General features: G+C 49.4%; 1 protein-coding gene across 1 annotated transcript in view; it reads left to right on the top strand.

Moving 5' to 3' along the window:
* The window catches only part of SMAD6 (SMAD family member 6), a 40,128-nt gene extending 28,660 nt beyond the window's left edge, over positions 1 to 11,468 (top strand). Inside the window, exon 4 of the mRNA XM_061371160.1 lies at positions 10,686 to 11,468. Within this exon, the coding sequence (XP_061227144.1) occupies positions 10,686 to 11,227 (542 nt within the window). The 3' untranslated portion in view covers positions 11,228 to 11,468. The remainder of the gene's footprint in view (positions 1 to 10,685) is intronic.
* Positions 11,469 to 12,931: the final 1,463 nt, after the last annotated feature.

Raw genomic sequence — 12,931 nt, 5'->3', positions numbered from 1 at the left:
TCACCTCCACTCTCCATAGGCAAACACAGGGTTAGGAATTCTGTCATCTGGGAGATGACTGCGACGATGCTTTGGGGGGACTTTTGGAGGCCACACGTTGCTGCCTCACCCAGCTGCAGTCACGCCTGCAAATGTTGTGGGGTTCATGCAAATACATCCCTTTTCATCCCACATCCCCTGCTCTTCACCCTTGCGCAGATTTCCTTGCTGTTTATCTGCACTTGTTTGGATTTAGAGGACCATTCCAAGGAGTGTAAAAACATGAGGTATGTTTGGTCTTTGGGGTTGCTGTGGCCCAGCCCAGCAGATACGCATCCCTGTGCCACATCTCTGGGTTGCTGATTTGTGGATTTTACAGGAAAAGGGCCAGGAGACCGCTCCTGGTACATCCATGGTGCGTACCACGGCACACAAGGGTTATTGTCCATGGTGTTCATGGTGTAGGTCATCCTCCAAAGCAGAAACCACCAGCACAGCATCCTCACTGCTTCGACTGGGAATGAGGGACCATCTACAGAGCTTAAATCCTCAGTTGCTTAAGTCATTGTTTAGTCTTTGCTTTAAGTGGGAGTAAGAGCCCATGGATGCTGGCCACGAGCAGTTGTCAGTGGAGTGAGCTGCTTGCTTGGAGTCAGGGCTGGAATAGACCCAGAAAATGTTGACACATAAATACATGAAGCAGCTATGGGGAAATCTGGCGTGTGTGGGTGCACGCACCCCTCTGCACGTCCCTCCCAACCCTGCTGTGCAGACAGGCAAGGAGGGAGGAGGGCAGGAGCCGTCCTCATCCTCCCTTTGCTGCAGGACACAAGACTTGCCTCTGCCTCCCTGGGCTCTTCTCTTCCCAAGCTGCTCACACCACACACAGACTCCATCCCCATTGTGCTTAATTCCTCTCCAGCAGAACCCCCAAGACCTCCCCATCCAGGTTTATCCTTTCAGCATGACCAGATTGGCTTGCACACCAGAGGGATTGTTTGCTTGCAAAGGCCACGCTGGCACCCAAAATCCTTTAAGTCCCTGTAAAACTTGGGGTAATCCAGCCCAAGCTGGATTCCTTCAGGACTTGAAGGACCTGCAGACAGTGACACTCAGTGGCAACCATGAAGCTGTGGCTCCCTGTCTTGTGGTGCTTGCTCAGGCAGTTAGGATGGAGAGAGCTTTATCAGGGTATAAGGATCTTGGGCTTTTGCCAGCAAGAACAAAGGCTGAATTTCCATTTCACTCTCAGCTCCTGTCTGCCTCCCATATATGTGTGGGCACTGATAACATGCTAGGAAAAAAGCCTTTATTATGGATGTTGGGGGGGAATCACCGGGCGATGGAAGGTATCACTGGGGGTCAGAGGATGGGTTGGGGTTGGGGACCCACAGCTGGGGTGGGAACCAGCAGGGATTTGGGATGAAAAGCCATGATATTTGCTCTCCCAGAGGTCCCAGGCTGGGGTCTCATGGCTGCCCAGTGCGGGACTCTGCACCCAGCTGGCCAGGAGGGAGCAAAGCTCATTCCCAGCCCATACAGAGAAAAACATTTGATGGGCTCCCGCCCGTGGCCTGCAGGGAGCCTCCCCAGCCTGGCACCCCTCCTGTTTTCCAGGTTGGTGATAGTTTCCTACAGCTTTCTCAGTCCTTGATACATGCAGTGGTGTTGGCATCGAGCCGACAGACATCTGCCTCCAGCTCCCTCGTCTCCTTTCAAGGATGCTGTTGGTGGCTACGCGGTGGCCTTGGGTTTTTTCAGCCTGCTCAGTGCTTCTCACGTCATCTTCCTCCGCTCTGAAACCCCACGGCTTGTTCTCAGCCGTAAATCCATGGAGGTGTGATAGCAGGCTGAGGCTGGCTTCTTCAGGCTCACTCCGGAGGGAACAGCTTGGGCTGGAGCGCTGTGGCAGGCTCTTAAAATCTACCCGGCGGTGACGTTTTATGTGGCATTGCTTTGATTTTCCTCCCTGGGAAGCATCTCTGCTCATTTGCTGATAGTAAAACTGCAGCAGCACAGCTAAGCTGCTCCAGTCGCTTTGTTTCCCATGTCCTGTGCGAGCTCTTAAACACAGTTTCCAGCTCTGCAGGCGGGTGTTGCATGACCAGCCTGGGACATCTGAAGGAGGCCTCGCGTAGGGGAACCACTGAGCATTTGCCTTCTGGAAATGGCAAGATTTGGTTGTTTCTGGAGGAAGCTGAGCTGTAATCTGGGGTTGGGTCTGTGCTGAGAGCAGTGTGAGTAAGTGATGGTGTGCTGCCTGGGTGGGTGGCCTTTGCAGGACCGCCCTCTTTGTTTGGAGGTGCTCAATGCCCTTGTGTCTTCTAACAATGGGAGGAAAAAAGGCCTTTTTTGGTTTGTTAATCTGCTTTTCTCCAGAGCAGGTGTCAGTGTTGAGCATCCTGTGCTGGGTTAGTGATCCTTAGTGGGAGCAGGGAGGCACAAGCATCCTCCGGAGCATCTCTACAGTCGCCTTGACAGTGTCCTCACCAACTCAGGGTTTGGCTTCCCAAAAGAGCTCCCACTTCTCCAGCAGAAAACTCTGGTGTGAAGCAGGCAGGGAATTGGTTTGGTTACAGCCTGGGCCTCACACATTTATCCCATCACCCTCCAGTAAACGCAGTTCCCAGGCTTAGCTAAGAGCCAAGTCCAGCACCCAGCATGCTGTGCCCAAGAGGCGTGATGGAGGTGGAAAGTGGTGTTATTCCTGTTTCTCTTCAGAGGGACCTGCTAATTAGTTTCTGCTTTTAAAATGCTTTGAAGCGCTCAGCCGAAACTTCTCAAGGAGTGAAAACTATTATTAATTCATCCCATTTTCCAGAGTCTCTCTGGATGCTCCAGAGATGCCGCAGCTCTGGTCATGGAGCGGATTAGTTCCCTCCCTGAGGGCGTTTGTAAGGGCACCTAAAATGGCTCTGCAAAGCCAAAGCCCTCGGAAAGGCAGAAGGGAGCTGAGGAGGTCCCTTGGGATTTGGCCCCCCAGCCCAAGTGGGATGCGGTTGGCGTAGCTGGGATTGCAGCGGGAGGCCCCCGGATTAATTAATAGGGAGGGCTGGCGCGGCGCCAGGCGGGAGCGTTGGACGTTGCGGCGGAGGCTGAAAGGGAAGCCTGCCATGCAGTGATTTATGGGGTGATTTCTGCCGGATTCTCCGCGTTTTTCAGGCTCTGGGAGGGGGAGGAAAGGGATTGCGTGCGGGGTTGGTTGGAGGAGCTGAAAACATGAGAGTTCTCAACCTAAATATGGAAAAAAAGGGTTTTTCTCCCTATTTTCCATGTCCCTGCGTCCCGTAACCTCACAGTCCTGCCTTCCTGAGGACACCTGGGGAATGAGCCTTCTCCCTTCCAGATGCAGTCAGTGCTTTGCCCATTTGGCAGTGGGAGACAGAGATAAAAGCGAACCCCAACTAGACGATGCTCAAGTGATTGTCAGCAAACCTCTTGATTTTACAGCGAATCACTTAGCGGGGACCTTCCCACAGCGTTATCCCCCATGTCTTCCACCGCCTCCTTTCTCGCCCCATTTTTGGGGCTGGTTGGGGCACCCACATCCACGCAGCAGGGATGCTGGGGACACTCCTGGAGGCGCCAAGCAGACCCTGGGATGTTGCCGGGTTTGGACTTACCCAGGGCTGGTTTCCAACAGTGGAGAAGCCTCGGCCAAATTGTGGTTGATGACAGGTCTGGTGCTTTCGGAGCTGGCAGCCAAGGGAGGTGATTACGTTTTGGGCTCCTTTTGAAGATGTATTTACATTGTTGTGTTAACTTTTACATGCTAGGTATAAAGCAGTTACATGTACAGCCCAGGAACTTAAAAGTGGTGAATGTGCCTGTGAAAAGCGAGAGAAGCTGAGGTTACGTGCAGACTGTTCAACGCAAGGAAAACCCAACCAAAAAGTCACCTAAACCTCTGAAAACATCGACCTTCAGAATAACCTGAGTAGGGCTTTTCCAGGGTTTTACTCTCTAGGACTTTTCACCCTTGGCTGAAAAGACCTTTGTAAAGCCCGCAGGGGAGCTGGGGGAAAAAAAAGGGTAAAATACCTTAAACCCCTATTCTGGTCTGTGTGTTTAATGGCCAGAGAAAGTACTTTAGAAACAAACTCCTTGAGTTTAGCTTGAAAATAAGCTTGCTGCTGATGACTTACAAATTTCCGGGCAGGACTAAACATGGCATGTGTTTTGCTTTGAAGGGTATAAAAGAAATGAGCATGAGCTGATGATTTAGCAGAGTGGTTTCTTTTATGCAGAGAAAATTGTTTTCATCCTCATTCTTGGCATTGGCTCCTGTCCTGTGTTGCTTTTGTTTCTTGGGCTGCCATGGAAATGTCCCCCTTTCCCCCCAGGCCTCTCCACGCACCTCGTCCACCAGCTCTGTTGCCCGTCAGACCCTTTTTGGTGTAATTTAATTAATTAACCCAGCACAAGTTTTCGTCTGAGTTAATCATCGACTGGGTTAACAAATGAAATGGGCTCACAGAGCCCTCCAGAGCTCTGCTCCGAGGTTAAGGCTGGAGGAGAAGGAGGAAGATGCCTCCTCCATGGTGGATACATAGCAGCAAGGACTCTTTTTGGCTCTTTGTGGTGCTTGCTTTGGTGTTGGTTCTTGCCAGATGAATGAGCTGAACTCCGTGGCTGCACACCAGCCACATCCAATGTGAGGAACATGCCAGGAGACGTGCTGGGGTTGGAGGAGTTGGGACCCAGCCACCACACCGGTGACACCAGGTTAATTGTAGTAGGAAATCACACTCCTGTCACTGAGGGATGGATGAATCTTTATGTCTCTCTTAGCAGAGCAAAACAGAAGTGTGGGAGAGAGCTAGATGCTCTGCAGCATGGGGAAGGTCTACACCAAGAAGTAGTGGGGAAAGGGGACTAAACTGTCTGTCCTCATTAGGATTTTCCCCTACTGTCACTGGGGGGCTGGATGGAGAACCTCCTGGTGCCTCCAGGGCCACCACAGGATGGCCTCCTTCGTTCCTTTGCTGATGGGTTTGGGATGTCACCTTAAGTATCTATGTTGGAGCCATTGTTGGCATGTTACCATGGGGTGACAAAGCAGCTGCTGGCCAAGACGTTGCTCACCAACGGGTGCAACTCTACCAAGGGTGGGAAGATGCCTTCAAAGTCCCACCCCCCTGCTCCCAGTGGGGATGGACAGACAAGTGGTGTCCAGTTTGTGGCCATGTGTCCCCAGGACATCTCACAGGGGCAATGCTCAGCTTCTCCCCTGTCTGAAAGGAGAGGGTCTCGTGCTTGGGTGGATGCCATGGTGCTGGTCGCAGCGTGGGGCTCTCGGGGGGGGCTGCAGTGATGCATTCCAGCTGAAACTTGTACAGCAGAGGTATTTTAAGTGTATTGGCTTAAGGAAAACGGTTGTGAGCTTTGCTGGGGCAGATTGACAATTAATTTCTTCTTTCTTACAGGGCCATAAAAATTCCATTTCTGCTGTGGAAAGCTTTAACCCCTTCCTTCCCCTGGAGCTTGTTCCTAAGGGTGTTCGTGGGGGATTATTTTAACTGATGACTCCCCCATGAACTGTGAAAAGCTCTGGGGGAAACCTGCATGTTCTTTGTGCTGGTTTTTTATCTGGACCTTGTTCATGGTGAGCTGTGTGTGGCTATAACCGTCCTGCTTCCACACTCTGTGTGTTGAGTAGTATAAGCATGCATCTGTGCTGTGGCAGAGGGGAGAAAAAAGGCTTGACAACGGATCTGTAGAGTCTAAAGTGGAACAAAACTGAATGGAAAGATGCTGGTCATTGGGAAATGATGTAAGTGAGCTCCAGGGCTGGAGAAGCATTAGGCTGACCTGTGACGCAGGAGTACAGGAGGGTGGGACATGAAAATGGGGTGTGGGGACACTTTGAACATCCCACTTTATCTCTTCAGGTGCCCAGATGTGCATTCGAGACCCCATTACATTTGGAGAGAGCATTTGGGTATTTTACATGCATGGTCTCCCCTGTGGGTGCCTCTTCAATGTGTTTTGAAACCCCATGAGTGCGGTTTGGGGTTGGGGGGAGCTGGCAGCACCCGTTCCTCGTGGGGGGCTCTGCTTGGAAAACCAGCACCGTGCCTCTTGTGACTGTTTCCTCAGGAATCTGTGCAAAAATGGGACCATTCCTCAAAGCACTGCAGCAAACATCCCTTCTCACCCGCATTTTACACAGCAAGATCTTACTTGCAGCCATATATTGTGGGGGCCATTTGACCTGCTGGGAAGGAGTTTGGTGGCTTTGGAAGAGCCAAAGCATGAATCAGAGATATTTCATGTGTTTTGTGATCTGCCCATGTTTTCCATCCTCCTTTTTTAAGTGCGACATCAAGCAGTGGGACTGGGCAGCATTTTGTTGTGGAAAAAAGCATCTTTCTTTTCTCTTTTAATGCACTGCTTTGAACTTCGCTGGCACAAAATGCTGTCAAGTCACAAAGAAGCTAAAACCTCCAGTTATTTTCTTTACCTCCACACTCTGCAGTGCTGCTAACGCCTCGAGGGTTTACAGTATTTGCTCTTTGCATTGATTCCCGTAGCCGGATTCCTTTTGCCTGAGCCATGTGAGACTCTTTTCCCATTAAGTTCTGGTTTTGATTCTCCGGCTTGCCTTCCTATCTTGTTTTTTTATCTTAAATTGTTTGAATTTCCTTTTGGATGTGTCTGCTGCAAGGCATCAGCAGAGGAAATGGTGACTTGGAGGAGAGTGTAAACAAGAGCCAGAGTTTCAGCCCCATCCATCTGATCAATAAAGGTGGCTTTGATGGAAGAGATAGCCCTGACGCCAGCCTAAATGTAGCTGTTAGAAGTTGTAGCTGCCTACAATGATAGTTGTTAAAAATGCCTCGTATAGCATTGAGGGAGGCACTGCAGGGCTGATATTTTGCTTGCTTCAAACAGAAAGCTAGCGAGCTGCCTCTGTTCCAGCAGAAAAGGGGGAAAAAAAGGAAAGATGAAATAAGAAAAAGGCAGATTTTCTTGTCTGTGCATAAAGGGCAGCATGGAAAAAGAGGAGGGGAAAAGGGAATATTTATTTAAAAGGCAGAGGACATGCTTTTCTGCTGGCCGCCCCTGCTGTCTGCTGAGTGGTAGTGGCTAATAGCTGGAGGCAAAACTAATACTTGGCAGGGGATAAGACACAGCGCAGGCCCCCCTGTATGAGGGCCTTGGTGAAGTGCTTGCTCTGTGTCAGGGCTGCGAGATGAGTTCATCTGCTCAGGATTTGCTTGAGTGCACTGGGAGATAAAAGACAGCAAAAGAACCCACCGCAGCGCAGGGAGTGCGAGCCCCTGGATGGGGCTGGGGAGGAGAGGGACCTGCCCCAAGCTCTCTTGTGTGCCTTTTAACCGTCTCCTCTCAGGGTGTTTTATTTGCCTGCGTGCCATGAGCAGGTTGCTTTTGCAGCTGGTGCAGGGCTTTTAAAGCCTTTCTTCACCCCTGGCCAGGAAGAGAGGGCTGGAAAGGAAACTTTTAGCTGCTTGATGTGCAGTTAGCTAACACTCACATCCTCACCCGTGTGAAGGAGCACAGGCCATCTCCAGGCATGCTTTGAGCTGGCAGAGCTGTGACTGCCAGGCAGGAGCTGTGATGGGGTGACAGAGATGAGAAGCACATTGGCAGGGCAGGACTTCACCCTCCAGGATGCATGCATGGATGGGTACACTGAAGCTCCTGCCATAAAGTGCGTGGAAATGATTTTAATAAGACTATTTCAGGCGCATGAAAACAGGAGGTGTAAAAAAACCATTTCTCCTGCTTGCAGCCTGTGTGTAGATTGATGATTTTGCCTAAATATTGGCCAGTTCCTGGGAAGCAGAGATAGCATCAGAGATGGTGGCACCTACAGCGAGATGTTCTTGTAGAACAGACACTGGTTTCCCACTGCTTTGCTTTCCCCCGCTAGGTATCTTTAATTTGCAGTAAACCATAGGAAACACCTATTTAAATGTTTATTGCTGACTGTTCCCTTGATGAATTGAGCTGATGGGCAAGCTGGAGTTTTGAAGTTGTCCCATTCTTAGTCTGTGAGGGAAACACAGGGGCCGAGTGGTAGTTTCTAAAAGAGGTAATAACAAAAACCAACTCACCTAATGGGCATGCAGGGCTTTGTGGAGGTTGGAGGTTAAACAGATGCAGAGCTCAGTAATTGCAACCAGCCTCTAGGCCTGGGAGATGAAAAGCTTTGAGCTTGTCTGTAACCCCCCAGCATCACTTGAGTGAGACAACAGCAAAATCTAGCATTTGAGAAGAGTTATGGAAAGGCACTGGGGGCGTCTCAACTGTATGGTGTCCCAGGGGAGAGATGGCTACGGGAAGCGGGCACTGTGGAGGGTGGATCTGCAGGTGAAGCTCAGATCCTCTTCTTTATGCTGTTGTTGGTGAACTGCATCTTGTTTTACCTCTTCAAACAAATCTGGAGCTATTTGCTGTAGGGCGTTTTAAAGAGCAAATTGGTTCTGAAGCTTTTCATCACCAATATCATCAAGTTGCTGTTCTTGGTGGAGATCTTAGTGCACCATATTAGCACTAGGCAGCTGGGAAGGGGGTTCTAACCCAGAATTACACTTGAATCTTCTCTTCCTTCCTTAAAACTTTATGTTCACATGGCTGGTGCTTTGCAAGGCATCGTGAGGTACTCCAGGAAGAGTCAAGTCCAGTCGTCAGTATTCAATAATGTGCTTGGGTACAGCATGTCCATCATGCATTTGCCAATGAAGTCATTACCCTTTTGAAGCAACTTGGGTTGTTTGTTCAGCGTCTGGTTATCCAGATGCCAGAGGGTCATTTGAGATGGCAAAGGAAATACAGTTACTGGCCCAAGAACAAGAATGGGGAAAAACATTTGGTTTTGCTGATTTTGTCATTAGCCGAGTGCAGCAGTAGGATGCTCTTATTACAGTGACTCTTGAGTGGCTTCCACCAGGGACGGCTCAGAAGCACAGAGACACAAGGCCCCTGTGGTGCCACTGGGACATGGTAGAGTGTCTTACCCTGCTGCAAGGGCTGTGGTGGGGACAAGGCCTGGTCCCTGGGGGAAGGTAACACAAAGTTTGGCTCACCTGGCTCTGGGATGCTGCTCTGATCAAGGGTATTCAGTGATATCCCTGGTGTGCAGTGCCACTATGAATTTAAGGGGTGAATCTCACCCAGTTGTGCTCATCAGGGCTTTAGGTAGCCCTGGACATCACCTCCAGTATTAAGGGGCATGAGCTGTTGGCTCACTCTTTCATACAGGACTGCCATAAATGAGGGAAATGGGGTTTTTTTCCCAGGAGGGTTGAAGTGTCTGATTGCTGTGGGGTTTCGTTCCTAGTTCTGGATAAAATGTGCATCAATCTGAAAAGAGGCTGTTGACGGCGTGCTGGGTCCTAAAATTCTTTGAACAGAAGATGGGGGAGAAAGAGGCCAATCTGAAGTGTCTGGGGTGGTTTGGACCTGTGATGGGTGACGGGGTCAGTGCAAGATGATGAGCATTGCCCATGGCAAAGGGCCTCCCTACTTGCCCAGTTACCTCCCTTCCCCCCATCTCCCTCCCCTTAAATTTGTATAGTTACAACTCAAGTTAAACTCTAACAAAGGCGCTTGATTCAAAGGTCGTTAATGGGGAGGAGAGCCCATTCCCCTCGGGGTAATTTGAGCCTGAAAAGAACCAGGGCTGTAGGGCAGTGCTTGAAATCCGGTGTGTCAATAGGGTCTGTGAAGCAAAATAATGGCATCACCCCGTGTGTGAGTTAATCAGACGTGATGGCACGAAGGCAGAGGGGTCAGCGGGCTGTGGGCGCCTGATACGCTGTCAGGGAGCTTAATGCTGGGCATGGAGCAGGGCTGGCTTGAAGCAGAGCTGCTTGCTTGAAATCCCAGGGTGGTTTTCCATTAACCGGTGTAGTGGGAGAGGGAATCAGGTTCAGTAAGGGGTTAATTCACCCTCTTTGGGGCTCTTTCAGGGCTGAGAGTTTCCATCTTCCTTCTAGAGGCATCATAAATTCTGGAGGCATCATAAATTAAACAGATTTCTGGCAGTCTCTGTCCCTCCTGTCTTCCTTGAATGTAATTCTTACAAAGAAGAGATGTTTCTCATTGTTCCGGAAAGATTTCCAGTGGCTTTGTAGTAGGACATGTATAGTTTGCATCAACTACTCCCACTTGGCATGAAACGCTTCCTCAGATTTCATGTTCCCCGTGGGAACACCAGCATCGCTGTCAAAGAGTATTACATAGCAGAGATAAGTGTCAGGTCAGTCATCCAAGCACTTCATGGACATCCCCTGTGTTTCAGCTCAATGAAATGGCCTTTGAGAATGGGGGTACACCACCACAGCAATGCTGGAGGAGCTTGGGAACCCGCCAAGCTCAAGGATGGCTGAGTTGCAGTGGTACAGTATCCATGCCAGCTCTTGGTGGTAGGAATTCACTTATCTTGAGTACACAGGGTCCAAGCTGCTGGACATGGGATTGAACATTAAATTAGAGAAAGATGGGTTTAGTTCTGTGGGAGTTGTGTCACCAACTTTGGCTTGAGCTTTGTTTCTTGGTGGTACTTAATGTGATTGAAGACAAGCTTTGGGTTGAAGATGGGCTTTGGGTTGAACGCAGGTTTAGTTCCCATGAGAGCAAAGCTGATGGGTGGGAAGAGCCATTTGCTTCCGCTCCATACTTGTCTTCTCCCAGGAGGCCACAGCAAGCCCTGACTGTTCCTCTCCTTTCCTCCACAGATGCCAGTACGTCGCCCGATGCCGTGAAGAGGAGCCATTGGTGCAACGTGGCCTATTGGGAGCACCGGACGCGCGTCGGCCGCCTCTACACAGTGTACGAACAATCAGTCAGTATATTCTATGACCTACCTCAAGGAAACGGCTTCTGCCTCGGACAGCTAAACCTGGAAAACAGGAGTGAGACTGTGAGAAGGACTCGAAGTAAAATCGGCTATGGGATTTTACTCAGCAAAGAACCGGACGGTGTGTGGGCTTACAACCGCAGCGAGCACCCCATCTTCGTCAACTCCCCGACACTGGACATCCCCAACTGTAGAACTTTGATTGTGCGCAAGGTGATGCCGGGTTACTCCATCAAGGTGTTTGACTACGAGAAGTCCTGCCTCTTGCAGCACACGGCTGATCTGGATTACACGGACGGGCCCTACGACCCCAACAGCGTGAGGATCAGCTTCGCCAAAGGCTGGGGGCCGTGTTACTCCAGACAGTTCATCACGTCGTGTCCGTGTTGGCTGGAGATTTTACTCAGTAACAATCGATAACAGTCAGCCTCTGACGAAAGGAAACTAGAGAGAAAAAAAAAGACACAGACTATCCCAAATATCATCTACCTAGATTTAATATAAAGTTTTATATATTATATGAAAATATATATTATACTTGTAATTATGGAGTCATTTTTACAATGTAATTATTTATGTATGGTGCAATGTGTATATGGACAAAAACCAGAAAATGCACTTTGGCTTATATAATTCTTTCAATACAGATTTTTTTTTTTTTTTTTTAAGAAAAAAAAGAAAAAAAAAGGAGAAAAATTATACAGCAAAAATAGGAGAAAGCCCTAATTTTGATGTATGGTTTTTTGAAATATTATTAATACCCAGGCAAAAAGCTAATACCAGTCACTCATTGATAATAAAGTATTCGCATTATGGGGGGGGGTTAATTGTCTTTCTTTGTGGCACCCCCCCCCAATCCATCCTCAGCTGAAGCCTGCAGCAGTGTCTGCTCAGGCGCTCCACAGTCAATGGGAGGTTCCAAAGGGGCACCCACTGTCTTCCATCTCAGCCAGCACCCTTAGAAAACAATACATGGGTTGCTGGAAGGCTGCAGTTGTGTCCAAGAGGAGGGTAAATGAGGACAGTTTGAGAGCCAGGAGGCAAATGGAGGTGGTGAGAGGAAAATCCCCCATAGCTGTTCTTGCTCAGGGCTCTGTGATCTCTCTGATAACACAAAACATGATGGGAACATCACGAAGATAAGCGTGCATGTTTGTGTTTGTTCACATTAATGGTTATCGCTGCAAATCAATGGTTATCAGCTCTGGTGGGCAGAGCAGAATAGACCAAAGGCTGCCCAGTAGGGCCAGTTTGTCGTATAAGCCTTGCACAGGGGTTGTCTGTGAGTCTGGAATCTCCCAGACGTGTTTGATGGTTGAGAAACAAATGGTGGGTTTGGGCAACTCATGGTTGGGTGGATCCTCAGTTGGAGACACCACAGAGCAGCCTGAATTTTGGGAACCTCTCCAGTAACTTGAAATAAGACAGAGGTGAGTCGGATGAGTGTGTGCAGGTTTGTCCTGTAGATCTCCTGGTCTGTCCAGGCAATAAACCGATACAGAAGTGTTTGGGAAGAACACACTTGCTCTGAGGAGCAGTTGAAGCCAGAAGAAATCCTGGTCAAACAAGCTTGTCTGGGCTGATTTACCTCTCTCTGGAAATCCTGGATAAAATCAGGCACTTTGCTGACTTCTATATGAGCATCTGCTGTCAGCACTGCAGCACCCATGGGCAGGTTGGACATTGTCTGGCCTCCCTTGGTTAGTAGAGTTATTTATTGCCAGTGACTAGTGTTGCCAACACTTAGGACTGGGTAGTAAATCCCTGTGCATTGATCTTCCTGCAGTCCCTGCCTCTGGAGCCTGGTGACTGCAGAAGCTCCTCAGCTTCCAGTGTTAATGGGGGATGTTTTTGCAGAGAAAAACATGCAGAGATTTCCACACTGGCTCAAAACTCAGGGTAAAGCAGGACATAAACTTACTGTGAAAAAGCCCTCCTGATGCATCTCTGGGTCATGCATTTTGCAGCTGGACTGTTTCCACAGCAGCCATGATGGGGAAAGTGGGAACCACATTCCCTTACGGAAGGGAACTGCATCCACTGGGGAAACGGGGAGACCTGGGATGGGCACTGGGAGCAGGGAATGTCATTTTTCAAATGACAACCATACTTATGTTTAATTGG

Source organism: Neopsephotus bourkii, unplaced genomic scaffold, assembly GCF_033783945.1.
Source record: "Neopsephotus bourkii isolate Nb327-2 ecotype Australia unplaced genomic scaffold, CSIRO-AGI_Nbou_v1 NB_1572, whole genome shotgun sequence".
Classification (NCBI taxonomy): Eukaryota; Metazoa; Chordata; class Aves; order Psittaciformes; family Psittacidae; genus Neopsephotus; species Neopsephotus bourkii.
The sequence above is the reverse complement of the archived record's forward strand: the minus strand, read 5'-3'. Positions and strand labels throughout refer to the sequence as shown.